At 39.3% G+C, this 19,775-nt stretch overlaps 1 protein-coding gene across 1 annotated transcript in view; it reads left to right on the top strand.

Annotated features, from left to right (window-relative positions):
- doc2b (double C2-like domains, beta) overlaps positions 1–19,775 on the top strand; it is a 171,769-nt gene that overhangs the window by 82,521 nt on the left and 69,473 nt on the right. The window contains exon 2 of the mRNA XM_069672896.1: positions 1,049–1,128. Coding sequence (XP_069528997.1) covers positions 1,049–1,128 — 80 coding nt within the window. The remainder of the gene's footprint in view (positions 1–1,048; positions 1,129–19,775) is intronic.

Below are 19,775 nucleotides of genomic sequence, written 5' to 3' on the forward strand. Positions count from 1 at the left end.
AATTGTTACTTTCATATTCAGATTTTTTCCATTGCACATTTAAACTTAACGAATCTTAAGTAAATCAGCTTAGATTGACAGCTAATGAGAAAATGCCTTAAAAAGCCTGTTTAAAAATGACGATTTAATTATGTCCATTAATTTTTTCCATTTTAATTACAAAATAGTATGTCAGTCACTTTTTTGGCCATTTTGCTCTATTTTATTAGGTAGGACAGCTGAAGAAAGGCAGGAAATATTGGGAGGAGAGAGTGGGGAATGATATGCAGAAAAGAGGGCGAGAATCAAACCTGCAGCCGCTGCGCTGAGGACTGTAGCTTCTGTATGTAAGGCACCTGCTCTACCCACTGAGCTAAACCAGCACCCCAGTCCCTTTTAGTGCACTAGACAGCATCATGCTACACTATGTGTTTCTTTCTAAACACTTTAGTCCCTGCTCTTAGCTTTTCCTTTGACTTCTTGCTTATTCACCTGTCGAATGTGACCACATTATGTGCAATAAATCAAATTGGAGAGGGTTAACTCATTTACTTTCCCACTGTAGCCAAGAGTACCAGCCCAAAGCACGACAGGCCCAGAAGGATTTATACCATTTTTCCAAATCGCCTCTTTGTCACTGATAAGCAGCTAACAGTGCTGTTGCTGTTGATGACTGGTCGATGGACAGATGAACAATCTGAGTAGAAAAGATGAGACTTTATATACAGATGCAAGTAAATGAATTTGATCCTAACAGACAGTAAGGTTGGTTATGTATGCAGGCTTAGTTGCACTTTGTTAAATTGACACCAGCAGGGACACAGAAAAATAAAACACAAAACTTGTACAATGTACCAATTTTGTAAATATCTAATTCTTGTGTGATCGTCTCTATGTTTATTATCATTGGTAATATTAAATGTCAGTCCCAAGAATACCATTATATTAAACGCTAAAAAGAGGCAGGCAGATTTGGGCTTCTTCTCCCCCAAGCGCGGCTTTTGGTGCGTCATGAAGACTTCTTTTCCAGCTGCTAATTTCCGTCTCTCTTTCTTCTCTGTCTTCACAGCTACATTGGGGACCTTGGAATTCAGCTTGCAGTACGACCAGGAGAACAATGCACTGCACTGCACCATTAACAAAGCCAAGGTGAGCCGCCATGATGACGTTAATTTGCAGCCTCTAAATGGGTTATTTAAACACATTTTCTTTGATTTTACTTTGCATGAATTTGAAAGAGAAATTCAGTAAGAAGTCCTTGAATGAACTGAGTAAACTTGCAATTAAAGTTTAGCAGTGAATACATAACACAGCCTCAGACCTTTGAATAGACTAACATAAATGACCCAAATAGCAGAACGGATCTCATACATTGTGGTCATATTGGCATTTTGTCCTTATACATCATTGAGTGCTCAGTTGTCACTATCTGGGCTAGAAAAAGCAGATCAATGTAGACTAGTTGACAGTTTTTTCAATATGTTTTCTAATTCAATGATAGACTGTTAAGGATGAATATTTTTACAACAGCCTATTCTTGTGTCAGCCTACACGTACTGGCAATAAGACAGTGGAAAAGCAACTTAACACATCCCACAGTTCTCTGTCAGAGAGATATTTACATCTATTTTCATCTCAGAAAGCTTTAATTATTTCTAAAGCATATTGCCAACAAACAGTCCAAGAATGAAACACCAACCAAATGTGTGTCTTAGCTCAAGCAGATTTTATTTGTTGGTTTTATATCTACAATAAATCTAATGAGACTATTTGGTAACTAAAGTCAAACATCTACATGTTAAAGGGCAGATATTCTTATTGGAATTGGTGGAGACCCAGACAGAGCTGAAAGGTCACTGATGGGCTACTTATTAAAAGACTTAATTAAAGACATGATGTAGATAATAATAATGTATTTTCTGCTGTTCGAAAATGTAAGTATGTAAAGTAGTTCCACTTTATAAGGTAATCATACATTAGTAGCTGGGATCAATGACGCTTTAGCTATAGGCCCGACATGTTCTTACAGTTTAGGATCTGTACAGTGGTTACACTTGCAGGCCTTGGCAGAGGCCTTCTTGTTTCCTGTTGTCTGGTGATATTTTTTATTGTAGTGAGAAGACCTTTTGTTTTCTAATCTCCTCATGTATGAGGTGTTATTTTCCTGGAGCTGCTGTTTGTTTTTTGGAATAATGATAATTTTATTCCCTGTCCCTATAGTTAAAGTAAAACCATCATTTTAAAAGCATTGATACAACACCATACAGTACTCTTGGCCGACTCACAGTTTCTCTTTTATCAGAAACGTTCTTCTTCTCACTCACCACTTAATTACAATCCAATATCCTTTGTCTTTCTTTCTCTTTGCATTGAGCTGCTGCCAATGAAACTCAGCCCATCCTGCAGATATATAGACTTCAAACCTACAACCCCAATGCAAAGTTAAACTGAAGCTGCAAATAGACTTTTGAGGACATAAAGGACATTTGAGGAGCCTTCTATGTTAAATTGAAGTATGAAAGTAAGTCATATCTGTGAGACGGTATGCACAGTATAAGGGTAGAAGCGTTCCATATTAATAAGGCTTAAAATATGAGAAGGAATGAAATAAATAATCACATAATAATTTTGAGTGAAATTTTGAGCCAAGAGCAGACAGCTGCCAATGATTCATGATCAGCTGAAATGGCAGTCCTAGCTTAAGCAAGTAAATGAGCCAGCTGTATGTGTGTAACAGTAGCTAACTGCTAGCTACTAGCCTGTGTTTTTCATAGACTGTTCTCTTTGATGACAATATAAGAGACTACTAGACATACTACTGTAAAAATATAAGTCTTTGATAAGTCATTCTCATTAAAAGGGAGCATCGGATTTGATTTATAAATGCGCCAAATGTTATTTATGTCACAGTTTATGAAAGCGGTGCCCTTTGCTTTTTAAGCTAGCAAGCTCAACACTGCTGTATAAACGATCTATCTTCTTTTGTAAAGCACAAAGAAAACGTACATCACATCAAAGATGAATGTAACTTTGCTAACAAGATACCAAGCTAGCTGTGTTTTGAGCTTGCTTTATGACTCATTTTCATATAAGTTTTATATATAAGTTTTAGTAGTCTTAGGGCCCGATCAGACAGGACGTGTTTTAGCAGCTGGGGGTGGCTTTTTTTAAATTGCCTTCATTGATAAGGGCGCTTTTTGCGCGCTGCTTTTGCGTTGCAGGGTGCCTCGCGTTTTTCCGCTGTGTGCGCCTCGCATTTTTGAGGAAATGCTCCGAGCTCCTCAAGTTGAAAAAACTTCAACTCGAAGCAGAAAAGCGCCCAACGTAATTTTTTCTCATTGTCCAATCGGATGAAAGGAGAGGCGGGCCTTCTGTAAGTTTACAATATAACGATTAGGTTAATGACAGCTAATGATTCGGTGGTTGCCTTAATGGTTGCCAGTAGAAAAAAAAAGGCGCAGTGAGCTGCTCTTTTTTTTTAACCGTAGGCTTCAACAAAAAGCCTGCAAAACACACTCTACTTTTATATTCAAACCTCTAGGGCACATCTAAATAAAATGCTAATGAATCCCAATATGTGTGTGTAATAGAGTAAACGTGCCATGCCAAAACAGTTTTAAATATTTAACTGTTGCAAAAGTCAATACAATACAATGTAAAAAATGTTTAACTTAAGTGCTTTTTTCATTTATATTTGTATGTAGAGCAGCAGAGCTGAAGAGCAAAACCACCCTTTATCAAGGAGCTACTAGATCGGAGTAGATTAATGTTGCAGCTGAATCAATACTGTTTAGAGGCTTCCTATGGCCAACAAAGTAGCACTGATTGATTACTAAATAGTAAATAATCAACCAAATACCCAGCATATTGGAGGTGGAATGCATTAACTGAACCATAACTAATGTTAACAGAAAAGCCAATTTAGATTGAATATACAGTAAATATGAGTGTGCAGGTGTCATCCTCACTGATTCCCTTTCCTGTGTTTGTTGTGATGAAGTGGGGGCTCTGACAGCCATGGCTGCAGTCAGCAGCTATAACTCTTTCTATCTGTCTGCCTGAATAGCTTGTATTGAAAGTGGGCATCAGAGGAGCCGGTCTTGGCAGGAGCGCTGGACAGCAGAGTGGGCATCAGGCCATCTTGATTTATGGTGGTTATTCTCTATACTGCTCTGCTACTGGACTTTGGCTGCTGCCTAGCCAACCAGGGAAAATGATTTTTCTCTCTCAAATACTGGATATACCAATTTCCATGATTTAATTTGTTTGCTAAATCCCTTATTGCTCTTTCTCACCATTGATTTTTCTTGTTGCTTCCGCTGCCAATGCTGCAGTAGCTTCAGCAGTACTGTGACTGAGTGTACCTCAATAGGGCATTTCTCTGATTAGATCTGGAAGAATGTTAGAAAGTTAAACACTTTGGAGACCAATATTTGAGCTGGTGACAGTGTGCAGTGAAAACAGGGTTTTATATTTATGCAGCACGAATAACTTACATGTACAATGTATATGTTATCCGAGCACTGTTGGCATTTAGTCATAAAATAAATGTCGTGCATTGAAGAAACTGACAAAAGGTCACCAGAATACAAAACATAAGCAAACAAAAAAGGTTACAACAGAGTGCAAAAGGCCAATGATCTGATGACATTTTTCTGACATGGAAAAAGACCTGAATTAAATTTGCATTTAAAAGGTTAATTAGATGATGGTATGGCAAGTGTAGGATATGCCAGTCCATTCTCATTCCCATGTCGTCAAATACAGCCACTCGGTCAGTGGTTTTATACTTCAACTACGACGATGCAGGTAGCTCAAAAGGGGCCATTTCTGAAAGCTTTAATCTACCTTAATGCTTTGATATGCCTTGACAGTTAGTTAGAATAAAAAGACTAAAAATTAAATAATACAAATAAAAATGTCAGTATTTGGTTCAGTATTTATCAGAGACAGGTTAGTGCAAGAATCGGTTACTTTGCATAATAAAATAAAAATGACCCCACAATCAATTTCATCAATGTATTAATTTACCCCTGTAATACCCTTGAAACTGTTAAAATATTTTTGATTATCTCCTTTCAAATCTCAGTCTTAAATCAATCCATTTTTATTTATATAGCGCCTAATCCAAAGCTATCTCAAGACACTTCACAAAAAGGGCAGGTCTAGACGGTACTCTTTTTTTATATTATTTAGACAGAGACCCAACATGGATCCACCATGAGCAGTACTTGGCAGAAAAACTTTTAACAGGCGGAAACCTCGAGTAGAACCAGGCTCATGTTGAACAGCCGTCTGCCTCGACCGGATGGGCCGAAAAGTGGGATAGAGGGAGATGTAGGATGGAGACAGGCAAAGAGAGCAACAGCAACAACAACAGATAATACATTTTTGGTTAGTCAATAATAATGGTACAAAAGTGTAATAGTAGCAAGAACAACATAGTAATGGTAAATGGCCTGTACTCATATAGCGCTTTTCTAGTCTTTCAACCACTCAAAGCGCTTTTACACTACATGTCACATTCACCCATTCACACACTCATTCACACACTGATGACAAAGGCCTCCAATCAGGATCTATGCACATTCATACCTGATGGCTATGCCTTTGGGAGCAATTTGGGGGTTCAATTGCTCAATCCCTTCAACATGTGACTGTAGCAGTCAGGGATCGAATCCCCATCCTTTCGAATAAGAGACGACCAACTCTACCACTGAGCCACAGACTGATGATTATAATTGTACAGTTTAAGTCAACAGGTGTATTATTACCATTAACACCTATAATGATAATATGGGGAGACTGATAATATTGATTATAGCAGTTGGAGTCAAGCAGCTTTTGTCTGATTCCTCTCCATTTACTTTACCTCTCCACTGAGCCTTACACTGCAAACTACTTTTACACAGGTTTTTACCCTGTTGTTTATTTAAATCAATCTCTAATTTGAAATTGACAACTTGATTCAACAGTGGAGCTTGTGATAAAGATGGACCAACAGTAGAATGTACTCGGGATTGATATCAAAATCTGGTTGCTCCTTCAGTGAGAACATCACATGGATAATTTCTCATTCTCATTGACTACTTTCACATGTGGAGTCCCTCTGGGATCCATCTTAGGTCCTTTGCTTTTTTCATATTCTTCTTGGTAAATTCAAAAAGGTGTATGTTTTTTTTTCACTTTATGCTGACGACACTGTTGTATCTGACTCTTTACACTAACTTTTAGTTTGATTTAGACCTTGGGACTCCCAAAGTTGGAAAGCTTTAACTTTCTTCCGAGTAATGACAGTATATCCTTTTTGGCCCCCTAAAAAGCTTTCACATTTAGCTAGCTTTTGGTTTTACACAATCACTGTTTATATGCCAGTATAGGATTCATAAGATGTTTTTTCCAGGACGGCTTTTGACCATGTCAGGCACCCTCATCAGATACTTTTAAAAAGGTATCCAAGGCCCTTAATTGTACCTTCATTCATCCAGCCAGCACAAAACAGACAAAAAGGTGCCTCTATTATTGCCCTTCAATTAAACCGCCAATCATCAACTCTGCAATTTCGCTTTTTCTTTCTGCTCTATTATTACTTAGAAAATGATGTATTATTTATCAGTCACTCTCCGTGTTTTTTCTCTTTTAGTGCTTTTTACAATTCAAAAAGTGTGAATGGTTTGTTCAGTGCACCTCTCTTGTCGTCATCACTGCAGATAAAAATAGCCAAAGTACAATAGCAGGGCACTATTTACTCATATTCCTTGTACCCCTAATTAATTGCTTATTCATTAATACTTAGAGAAAGAGATGTTTGTGCTCGTACAGTCACCAGTATTTTAATACAGTCCTTAAACCCTGTTAATATTGTGGGAACAAGTTGGATAATGTGCAAACATGAAGTAAGAACTCTGTCTTACTAACTGCCCTCAGTAACATTTGATCTCCTTGTTTGTTTTAACGAAGAGAACTTGGCATTTCTTTTTTAGTGCAGATGTTCTCTATCCTGTATGGTTCTCATAATCGTGTGAGATTAAAAAAAAATACATACATTCCTCACAGCTGGAGGGGAAAACTGGCACTCATTTGAACCAAAGCCATTACATCAAATAGTGTTCCAATTAAGCTTGGTGTGTGGGCACAAATGTTGTAGCTGCAAATGTTGATGGCTTCTGTCAATCAAATACAAATTCATTGACAAAATAAAACCCGGTTAATGCGTATTTAGTTATTACATAAAGTGATTTTATTAAGATAAGTATAGATCATAATTAAACTTTGTTTTATGTACCAGAGACCTTTAACATCCTTGCTGCCATCTAAAAAGAACACTGTGGACAGATAAAGAAGAAATGTCCTCTACAGTCAGTGCCATCTTATTATAGCAGTCAGTAATAACAGGCTGTTATATTTTATTCATAATTTAGTCAAAGGTTTTAAAATGCATTTATAAAAATATCGCACAGGGTGTTTCATAAGTCATTTGATAACTGATTATTTTGTTGAGCTGACATCAGGCCTTTAATATTTTCACTACAGCCTTTCTCTCACTAATTGTATTATATTTTATTGATTTTATTTAAAAGGGACCATGTACAGTTTAAAACATAAATGTCACCATTTGATGCACAGTACCAGATTATAGCTTTAAGCTAATTCACATCTGTAGTCCCTTGGCAGGTCAACACAAAAGAAAAATCGGGACAATAACAAACAGTACAGAGTAAAGTATACAACAAAGTTACACGAGAAAGAACACACCAAAAATGCAAAGCTACACACAGCAGCACAGAATGCACAGAAATCCTGATTGCATGCTTGTCAAATAAAATCAAGCCATAAAGACTTTAAGATGGGAAGCAAGGTCAATGAGTACAGAGCTGAATAGCTAAACCAGACACAAATTTGAAAATAATCTAAAATTCTCAAAGCTCAGTAAACTTTATTTCTCCAGCACTCTACAGTGATGGGAGTGCAATGGCTTTTTGTCCAGAGCTTTTAGAGTTTGTTTAGATAAGGACTCAAGAGGTCTTATGGCTGTTTCACCAGCCTGCCCCCAACATGTTGTGCAATCAGACATATAAGAAAGGATCATCGCATGCATAAATATCTTGGCTGCATCCAAAGACAGACAGTTTGTCTATGTCTAAAATTTGCCAAGTTGTACTTTGTACTTTCTTAAAGTTAAGGTTTGGACCCAGTATCAGGCCTAGATATTTAAAATCAGTGACTATTTCAATGCTTTCACCTTTGATGAGAATATCAGGGTGAGGAGGTTGAACCGTGGTTTTATTTGAAAACATACCTTTTTTCTTGCTAATATTTAGACTCAGACATGATTGATCAAGCCAATGTGTGAATGAATGACTGATTTTAGTTCCAAAAGTGTTTTCTCTTCAACCGTTTGTTCCAGAGTCAGCAGCAGAACCAGACAACAGAAGTGGCATCAAAACAGTCCAGCATTACGATTTACTGAGAGGCAAATCTGATTGGTTGCAGCTACAATAAGAAAATGCTTTGACACAAAATTTTGCACCACTCGATATAGAAATAAGTTTAATGTTGTTTGATATCACTCTTCTGTATTAATAAGCTTATGTGTTGTTGTGGGATTACAGGACACTCTTCATGTACTCAGTAGAGATCTGACTTTGTTTTTACTGTAGCTACAGATGTTGAGCATTAGCGGTCTTTGTTTCAGTGCACACAATATGTAACACACAAAAGCATACACCATAAACTACAACTCCGGAAAAAAGGAAGAGACCACACCAAATGTTCCTTAAATCAGCATCTCTCTCTTCATGTCATGGCCCGCCCAGTCTAGATCTGAACCCCACTGAAAACCTCCTGAATGTGATCAAGAGGAAGATGGATGTTCACAAGCCTTCGAAATAACCTGAGCTGCTTGAATTTTTGCGCCAAGAGTGCCTAACGTGACCTTGAACATTTGAACTCTTACTAAGTTAAAACATTAGTATTCTGTTGTATAAACATGAGCATGAACTTGTTTTCTTTGCATTATTCAAGGTCTGAAAAACATATTTTTTTGCATGTTTTGGTTTTCTTAACCAGTCGTCATTTTCTGCAAACAAAAGACCTAAATGAGAATATTTGATTTGGAAGTAGTGAGAAATGTTGTAAACAATAAAACGAACAAACACAAATCTGTAATTAGAAGAACCAGAGAACTTTTTTTGCAGTGGTCTCTTAATTTTAAGTTGATTATTTAAAAAAACATTCTTCCTCATTGTTTCAAAAGTGAAGCCAAAGCTGAATTGCCTTGAACATGCTTAATTTCTAATGGCCAGCATAGCATAAAGTATAGAAACTAATTAGAAATTACCCTAATTATCACTACATGTATTGCCTCATTAAAATTTCCCCCACTGAGTTTATGAGACGTACCAATGTGTAGCTACACTTCTCATCCAAATATGGCTGTTTTTGGCTCCATAAAGCAAGATGGTACCAAACTCTAGGATTCAAAGTGAAATCTGTGATATCTAATGGGCTAAATCCACTTCTTATATTCAGTCTGTAGTAATCACACTATCAACATGCTGGGTTTATTTCCAGTAATGACTTAAGTTCTCTTGCGTCCAGGAAGTCGTTCCTCTATATACAGTCAAAGTAATAAGGAAAGTAATGGTGTTGCTTTCAACTGCTGATAACAGTAATTAGAGAAGAAAAGTTCTTTTATCCAGATATAGAATTAATATCACCAATACGTCATCAGTTGAGAACCCCATCTGGGTAATGATGTTAAATTGACAGTTATCTGAAGCCTTATATTCAGGCTCAGACATTAACTCTTGTCAAGCGAGGTATTAAATCTTAACTCAGAGTTCTACCTCGCTAACATGTCTCCATCTGGAGCTTCACCATCTTCACAGGCTGCTCGCTGCACTAAGTGAATCAGGCCCAGTCCATTGTAATGGCTCACATGATGGAAATAAGTCAATTTAGCCCCTTGAAAAAACGGCTTTAATTGATTTAAAAAGTAGAACATGCATGTAGACATTGAGAGAGACAGAAATAGCTCGGAGCTAGCAGCACGTCCTTTTACGTGGTCTTCGTCTCTGTTGGCTGGAGCAGTCAGGATGTGTGGGATCATCATGACTCAAGCAACACATAAAGGAGTTTGGTGTGGTTCTCAGCCTTCAGGGCGTCACATTGTAGCTGCTCCAGGTAAGATTTTAGTGAATTGTACAGGATGACTCACAGCCCTCGCTCCAAGGCCTCAGACATCTACTCAGAGTCCTGTAAGTTTATATTGGTAAAAGCCAATAATGTCACTAGTTTTAAAGCTGGGAGGTTTGTTGTTGCTGTGTCTGTACATGACACACCAAAAATCCAGTTGGAACGAGTGCAGAGCACACATATTGTGGTTTCTCAGCTGTGCATGGATGCAATATTAAATCCATTAGAATACAGTGTCTGCTGCCAAGATCTCTCACTTTACTGCCTCCACATCCTCCAAAGAGAGGAGAAGATGAGAGGGAGAGCATACGAGCTTAATAACTACAGAGTCAATAATTAATTGATCTGAATTTCTAAACTCTACAATGACAATGGTGACTCTTTATTATAATGAATATGCCAATATAAATCGAGATGCACATCATCCTCAGGCTCTGTTTGCTCCTCAGGCAGCCACAGTGGGGATGGTATTATTGTTCAGAATATTTAATATGGGCAGATAAGAATTGGAGCAAACATTGCATTTGGATCACTGTAGCTGTGGTTATTCCATATGTGAAAACTACATTACAAAGTTAATTGTTTCTCCCCTCTTGCTAAAAAGTCATTCATTTCAACCTCTAATTCTTCAACTGCTGAATCTTTTCTTTCTTTAAGCAACATATCCTCACACAAAGATTCAAATGATATCTTACTAAAAGTTATGGACAATGGGAAGTATGCAGTCCTACAAATGTCCAGCAAGCCCTCATCCTAGGTCATCAATATTGATGCTTATTTATGACCCCGCCCCCTAGGAGTCTTCTACAGTTGCACAGGGCAGTGTCTCTGTGTGTTCAAGGTCTGTTTCTTTCTTTCTAACACTACTTAAAGATTCAATCGCAAAGATTTCAGTTGCGTTCTCTATGGCGGCACCTATGGCGATAAACAGTAACTGCAGGAGTAAACTTTCCAATTTAACCGTTGTTTACGGTTGGCTCCCTTTGTAACGGTTATGACTCTTGCTTTTCCTTGCTGACGGTCGCTTTCCTTTTTAGACTGTTTCTGAAGTTGTATCTGTAGTCATCGATCTTTTCTTTGTTTGTTCAGCCATAGTAGATTACTGTTTACTCGCAACACTTGCAGAGACCGAAAAAGCAGCCGCTGAGCTCCGCCTACCCTCTCTGGCCTCCACTGCTGGCTGATGGAAAACGCGTCACTAACTGGGCGCCGCTTGTGATTTTTTTCCACGAAAGTCGCCAGTCACAGACACCCGCTCTGTAATACTGCAAATGCAAAGGCTTTCATCAGTGGGCCATAGGCTCAATCACCATTGTGTTACCTCATTCGGCGACAGATAGTGACTTAACAGACATTTATTTATATGAAAATCTTTGAGATTATTATTTCAAAGGTGGGTTTTTTTCCTAGAGGCCTGTTTACAGAGGCAAGAAAATCTTTGAGGTTATGCCTTAAATGAAAAACAGCCTGTTTAGTTTGGGATAGGCACCAATACTACTTGTATAAGTTTAGGAAACGCATCATTGTGTGGGCTACACTCATAACTGTTCTGTAACAAACGGGACTCATGATTCGGTCCCCCAGGTGAAAGTCTTGGTTGAGCAATCTATCGCCCTGAACCATCACCCTAATTAGACTATATCGTTCTTTATACTCCTGTACATACACCTGACATCCAACATGCTGGACTGCAGGAGAAGTCACTCTGAGCGTATAAAATTGCAGCACATTGGTTTCAAATTTGCTCATGACTACCATGGGTTACATCATAATGCAGTGCTTTTTGTAGGTGTAGTCACAAACAGTCAATCAGAACAGCCAGGACTCAAAAAAAGTGCTTACCATTGAGCGAGCCACATTTCAATTTCAAAGTAATGTATAATAAATGTGGACTTCCAATGCAGCAGCCTGCTGGATGATGTTGTCTTAGAGCAAAAGTTGGTCCTAGTTAACTTTTATTGACCATATTATGCAAGTGGTAAAAAACAATAGATTGCATAGGGAGAGGACAGGAAGAGCTGGAGGAGAAAGTATGCTCTTTGTGAACACACCTTAAGGGTGGAGTAAAAAGGTTTTTCTGCCTGATACACATCTATAATCCATTTACTCTGCCTGACAGAACAACACACTGTAGTCTCTGTATACTGCTCTCAGAGGAATCTTTGTAACAGAACAATAAATGGTTGTTCATCTTTTTTTCCTCTGCTTTTATCCTCTCTCAAAGTCCTTTATCATCATCCTGACACTTCCTTAAAGTCCATATGCTTTCTTTATACTGATGAGTGTGTCAGTCTCTAGTTGTAATTCTGCAGAGTAAAAATAAGTGTTCTTAACACATAATTTTATGCATTTACATATCCGATGCATTTCTTCCACTGCACAAACAGCCATTTACAAGCGAGCAGAAAAATGTATGATTTATGCATGACATTCAATTTTAATCAGTACGTTTTGTTTCGCTCTGACTCCTAGAATAGTAAATAACGCAACATTTCACACAGTATATTGTGTATGTTGTGTATGCAAATAAACATCATGGAGGAAGGATAAATGTATTCAAGATATGTTAATAAACTATAAAATGTGTAAATTAACCACTACAATTTATTTAAATGACAATTATAAATAGCTAAAAGACACCCTAGTACACCGAGTCTGTACAGGCCCTTTCAGAATAAAAGCATGAGTTATGAGGCCAGCCTTACCTGCAGCAGTACAAACAAACATCAGTCATCCACTTTTTTTTAGTCCGCCTGATGCAAATATAAAATAACCATGCATCCCTATTATGTGCAATTTCAAATGTCACAAAGCAACACCCTGCCTCTTTCTTTAGCTCCTCTCAGCTCGGCTGAATAAAGAACTCTCTGCACCCTCATGCAAGAGCATCGCAGTGCAGCTAAAATCAGGCAAAGCGAGATAGTCTACTTCAACTGCAGGTCCTCTTACAGCTATTTATGCCTCAGCACATCACCACACAACCATAAAATTATCCAGAAGTGCTCTCTGCAGGAGGCCCGTCTGTACAGAGAGATGCAGTCCTCGCTCTTTTCCCATTATTAATCCTATCAGAGGCTGATAAATTAAAGGCCAATTTAGAACTTTACATCTCTCTAAAGACAACTGACATGTTGATTCTTACTCAGAATTTCAACAGAAACAACCCATTAACAGCTGACAAGTTCCCTGTCAATCTCCTGGACCTCAAACGCAGCAGCCTTGAAAGCTGACAACACTTTGTCAACGTCCACATCACCGCTTCTAAGTGTTTTCACTCACACCTGACTTTTCCAATTTGTTGTCTTAGCAGGTAACGGCTGATCTGAGGCCTGTTTTACATCCCCCTGTGTTCAGACGCTGTCGGTTCTTGCTTGTCCTCTGCCATCTGCTTGTCTACTTAATTGTCTAGGTGGTGCACAGCAGGATCTCTCAACAACTGCTGGTTAGATTGCTGAATGAATGTCTCATACGCGCTGAATGTTGTAAGGTGTCTGTTTCACTCATCAGTAGTGTTGAGCACTGCAAATTCCACTGCAGTACACTTGGTCTTTGCCTAGAATACCGCCTTGATAGCAGGATTTTTTACAGGGGCAGCGAATTTGGCCGAAGTTTGTTCCATTCAACAAATTGGAAGAGTTCTTGAGGAAGTTCACGGGTTCCTTGTAAAGTTACTGTGGCCAAAAAGGGCCATTTGCTTCCTTCAGAGTTGGCTTCAGCTCAGCATCGCTATCCAAGTTTTTCTAACTTTACAGTCTGTGTTCTTTGCACAGTGCACATATTCTCAGGACCGGGTTTTTACAAAGGCGTGTTGAGAGAGACTGGGGGAAAAATGTACGCAGTTATTCCCATACGTCAATGGTATTGCCTTCTCGACGATGACGGTTGGCTTTTTAGTACACCTGTGTAGCAGTTTCAAGTGAAATTGGGCGAGAGGAGGGGGTACACCCTGAACTAGTCACCAGCCTTTCACAGGGCTGACACATAGAGATAGACAACCTCACACTCACACCTATGGGCAATTTGGAGTCACTAATGAACCTAACGAGCATGTCTTTGGACTGTGGGAGGAAGAACGGAGGGAACCCACGCATGCACGGGAAGAACATGCAAAGTCCACACAGAAAGGCCCCCTACGTCCAAACCGGGATTCAAACTAGGCGACAGCGCCAACCACTGCACCCTTGTTTCACTTAACAGAGATAAGAATTACATAGTTATGGGCACATTTTCCAACCCAGCATCAGAAGCATCACCCGTGCAGTCTTGTTTATTGTGTTCTTTCAGATGCTGTGTCAAAGGTGCTAGTGTACTGTTTTCACATACGAGAGCGTTACAGCTTCCAGCTGACCTCACGCGCTGATACATTGTGGATTTACTTCCTCTCTATAAGTGTAGTCATACCTTGTCGTATCCATCCCTGTCAGCCCACACATATTAAAGGAAATAGCTACATAAGAGTCTTTTTCTAAGGCAGCACCTCCCTCCATAGAAATTGCCCTTATCAGTGAATCAGACGCTGTCTCACTATTCAATTGCAGATCCAAGACCTGTTTATTCAGAGCCGCCTACACTACAACCTACCTTAACACTTCACTGCAGTCCTTCATTCTCTTCCTTCGTCTGCAGACTGCCCTTTCATTCAAACGCCTACATACTCATGTGGGAGCACACAAAAACACACACGCGCGCACACACTGGATCTGTTTCTTAGAGATGTTTTTGCTCTTTTGTATTCATTATCCTTGTTTGTGTCTGTTTTCATGTCGCTGGTTTTACATGAAAAGCCTTTAAAAAAACAACTCTACATTTGTAATCCCTGCATTACAACAAACCGAGGAACAACTGAGAAATTGTCACATTTCAGCTCTAAATATTGATGAAATGTCTAACAGACTTTCCCACAAAGCTTGTCACAAAGGATGAAGCGAGTAGCAGCAAAAATCAATCGTGATTCATATCTTCACAGTTAGTGCTGCTGCTGCTGTCAGGCCGGGACTGAGGAGTTTTTCTTGTCCGCCTTTTGTTTAGATCGAGTATTGTTAAGTTTGTGCGTCATCAGCTTAGTTCAGTGTTTTGAGAAAATAACTTTTTTTGTGTTTCCTTTACAAGAGTGAAATGAAAAGATATTTGTTAGGTATGAAACTAGAGCGAGGATGTTTTTAACCTAGCTTAGCATCAAAACTGAACGCAGGGGGAAACAGCTACATTTCAATCTGAGCACAAACACAATCGTAAAATCAGCATTATGTCTTTTTAAGGAGTGACATGCTGTAGCTATGTTTTGACCAACAACAGCTTATCCAGTCATCCAGATACTGTAGCTTTAGCACAGGTTGCCAGACAGTGAGCACAGTCTTTTTTTCAAGCTTCTGAACGGGCATGATAGGCAACCCCATAGTAACAAGGTTTCAATTCAGTCGTTGAGCAAATTTTAAGGCACACCTTTAGAAGTGTCATTAAAAGGAAATGCAATTAAGGCAGGCTTTAATCAACTGAAAATACTTCACTCCATACCACTGCAAATGTTGTTATGGGCTACGCTTAAAGCATGTCTATAGTCCACCAGTAACCACAGTGAAAAAGTCGAGGTTACAGACAAGAAATAAAAAAGATCAAGAGGTCAAGAAAAAGTTCCTATAAGTCAATCATGTACAATGTACAATGGTGCAGTGGTAAGCACTGCTGGCTCACAGCTTAGAAGGTTCCTGGTTCGAATCCCGGATCGGATGGGGGCCTTTCTGTGTGGAGTTTGCATGTTCTCCCTGTGCATGCGTGGGTTCCCTCTGGGTACTCTGGCTTCCTCTCATAATCCAAACAAATGCTCGTTAGGTTCATTGGTGACTCTACACTGAAAAAAATGTGGAGTGAGATTTATTTAGAAAAACCTCTGTAACAATTTCCACACAGAAATTCCTAGTAAATTTAACACAGGATATTCTTAGTAAAGTCTATACATAAAAATAAGCATTTAGTCTAACCAAGAAATTCTTGGAAACTTTACAAGCAAATTTCTGTTTTCATCAGTAAACTTTACTCAGACTACCACTGCCTTTACTTACAACAACAGGCTGGGCCTAGTTTTTATTTTTGCATTATTTGAGTATTATTTACTCATAAAAAGCTTGGTAACAATTTCCACACAGAAATTCTTTGTAATTTTTACCCTGAAATTTTCTTAAGTGGCTTTCACATTAGGGACCCGGGCCCGGATCCGAGTACACCTGTCCCCAAAGTCCAGTACGTTTGACTAGTGTGAACACTGTGTACCGTACTCTAGCATGGTTCGTTGATGTTCATGTGTACTCTGGTACGGTACGCATCAGATGTGAAAGCTAATCGTACCAAAACACGGAAGTTGACTGCTTTTTTAAAACGTCTCCTCCGAAATCCGCGTATGCGCGCAGCACCGCCGATCTCATCCTCTGAACTGCACAGCCGTGGCTGATACCGTAGGACTGTAGGTGAGAGGGTCGAATAAAAAAAACCTAAGCAAGCTTTCAAACTTTAAACCAAAATAAACCTTCATGGAAAAAAGGTCAAAGTTAAGAAAGCAAGCAAATAATCAGAATAAGAAATACTTTATTTATCCCCGGGGGGGAATTCAGGAATAATAAGCTTAAAAATTTATTTTAATTGGACGCCAACCATTTTATCATTGCACATTGCTGTCTGTGTCAGTGAAGGTGTACTCACCATGGGGAAGCGTTAACATTCAGTACGTGTGTTATCTTAAATCTCTGCTTTATCTGTGAATTGTGTGAAACTTTGTTGGCAGGAACTCCTGCTGCAGTGATCCCAGGCTGCTTTGAAGTCATCACGCCAATTCAAAGCTGTTCTTGTAACTCGCACTAGTTCACTTACTTTCTCAAACTGCAAATTTGATGTTGATTTGAGAATTCAGCGTGGCTTTAATCAGTTCTCTCCAGACAGAAAACATTCAGCTGTGTCAACCCTGTCAGAAAGCACACAGGCTGCTTCTTCTTATCTTTGTTTTGTCTTCTTTTAATCGCATGTTAATTTAATTTCACATGTTTTCTTTCTTCTTTTCCACCTTACTCTCTTGCATGCTCTCATCGTCTTTATGTTGCTGCTTTTGTGTGCTGGAAAACAGCTTCCCATCCCCAGATACAAGAAGGTAAGTTGTGAGATCAAATCCCAACCTGACCCTACTATAGACACATCCAACCAACCAACGTCCAGACCCAGTGAGCCCTGATCCAAACCATCACCAACCCCCATAGCTAGCCTCTTCTGAGCTCCCTCTCATGATCCCTGTATTACCATGAAGTAGCAACAAAACAAAGTACAGTTTCCTGTGTGTGAATATTTAATTCTTCATCTGTGCTGGCCCCTTTCCTCCCTGCTTATCCACTCCTGTATAATGTAAATAATCACCTACAGAGACAAGTCAACTAATTACAAGCAAACCTTTTGATAACAAGTACCGACAAGAATGTGGAAAGCGGTGTAATGATTGACTACACTGGACTCTAAGGTGAACCAGTTCACTGGTTAATTAAGTTGAATCGGTGTTGCTCAGTAGTGATTAAAAAAAATGTTGTAATTTATGTTTGTGGTGAACCTTCTTTCCTTGAACCAGAAGCCCTTTTCTTCTGCTTACATGAGCAGTTTCCTGGCTTTCCCGGAAAGTCCTTCACCATCAGTTGATAAATCAAATTCAAGGTGCTCCATCTTCCTGTAGAGGAGGCTGCTTGAATCACAATCGCAGGTTACTTCGTATTATGCTTAAAGGTATAATAAGTAGGATATTTCCTTGCATTTTGTCAACAACACATTAAAACACTCTCACTCTCTCGTGCAAGAACACACACACCCGGGCCGAGCTAACACCGACAGCATCACGGTTACCTTTGTGCTAGCATGCTAACCGCCAGTTAGCTTGTCCTACCCGGTTTGAGGCACCTACCTGTCCAACAGAAAGAAGGCCAACTCTGCATCGCTCTTTCGCCATGTTCGCCAGTCTGAATGGGGCCGAGTTGCTAATTTGAACCACTCCCACACTCACTTATATGCTGTGATTGGCTCAGGGAACCACAACAAATCCTACTTATTAAACCTTTAAAGTGTGTAAAAGAAAATTTGTAGAACTAAAATATGTCATCATGTTTTTGGAGGTGACCTGGATGCTTTGAAGCTTCTTCCATTTCTGTGTTAATCAACGTCCAAATTTGCATTCTCATGCAGTTTTATGTGTATTTTATATTAATATATGCATTACCCCTCTTGACTGGCAGGGACAAAATATGGAGTGTACTTTGCAACTGTAGGGAAATGCTTTATTTACATCCCCACTTCGACACATATTTTCTAAAGCCAGCTTTCTTTCGCTACATTGAACACGTATTTGACACGCAGTGTCACCTGCAGTGTACTTATGGTGTAACCTTGTATGAGTCAAATCAAGGCAAAACAAGACAGAGGGTTTTGTTTTTGGCATTATGTCTTGTGTTTTTGGACTTAACCAACATTGTGTTAGGTTCACATTTGCAGAGCGATTCCCCCATGGCACATACAATCAATGATGTGGTCCAAAAGAGAGCAGGCATAAAACAAAATCCAGGTACATGACAACTCTGTAAATGCTAGGAGAGAACACTGGGGAGGGTGATGTTCCTAATACAGGACAAACTGGCAAAGAAACAGGGAAACAAAGAATTCCGATGGTCACAGTTCGGAAGTCAGAAATTTCTACTGGGAAGTTCTCGAGTTCCCAGTTGTCTGGAACGCAACGTAAGTACACTGGGAATTTGAGGGTAATCAAGAACAGGTTTGAACAACGATGGTAGGGCGCGCACACACACACAGAAAGGGAAAAACACACGACAGGAAGTCAAACTTAAGACACAAGAGGGAAGGCTTCTTGATAAACTGAATGAAAACAACAAACATATAACCACGGGAGAAAGACATTACAGTAAGCCTACATAAAACATTGACTTTATTAAATGGAATTAACAATTTTCTTTTATTTTATTCATATCTACTTGTGCCCGAATGATTCAGCAGAAATAAGCCTGATAAGCTCTAAGTTACGCACTCACACAGTTGGTGATTTTGTCTTCTGCATTATAAATATTAATATATTCTTCCTGTGGCAGCTGCAGCTGTGTTGCTTTTAGTCTGGGTTACTATGCATCTAATTTCTTGGTATGAGTCTGAAAGTGTAGTTTGCTCCTTTGTAAAATATGCTGCCCTGCTGCCGGTGGACTTGTCCGTGATTTCTACATCCTGCGCTTTTTTCTGGGAAAGTGGCTACATGAGGAGAACATGGTTTACTTACCTACTTAATATCCGGTGTTATGAGACTGCTTAGCTCATTGCTGCTGTAAGTAGAAGTGGAGAAAGATACTGAAAAAAGATCCTGGGTATGTTGAACTAAGTGCCGGCCTCAGGTGTGTGCGCCTGTTCTAAATTGTAAATGGCCTGTGCTATACTATACAAAGTGCATAGGATGTAACCACTGAGCCACAGGGGCGGCTGTAGCTCAGTGGAAGAGCCTGTTGTCTCCCATTCTAAAGGTTGTCTGTTTGATTTCCAGCTCCTGCCTGGGAATCAAAACCGGAAACCTTCCAATATGG

This window comes from Semicossyphus pulcher, unplaced genomic scaffold (genome assembly GCF_022749685.1).
Source record: "Semicossyphus pulcher isolate SPU_LCO1_2020_fin unplaced genomic scaffold, fSemPul1.0.p SCAF_10, whole genome shotgun sequence".
Classification (NCBI taxonomy): Eukaryota; Metazoa; Chordata; class Actinopteri; order Labriformes; family Labridae; genus Semicossyphus; species Semicossyphus pulcher.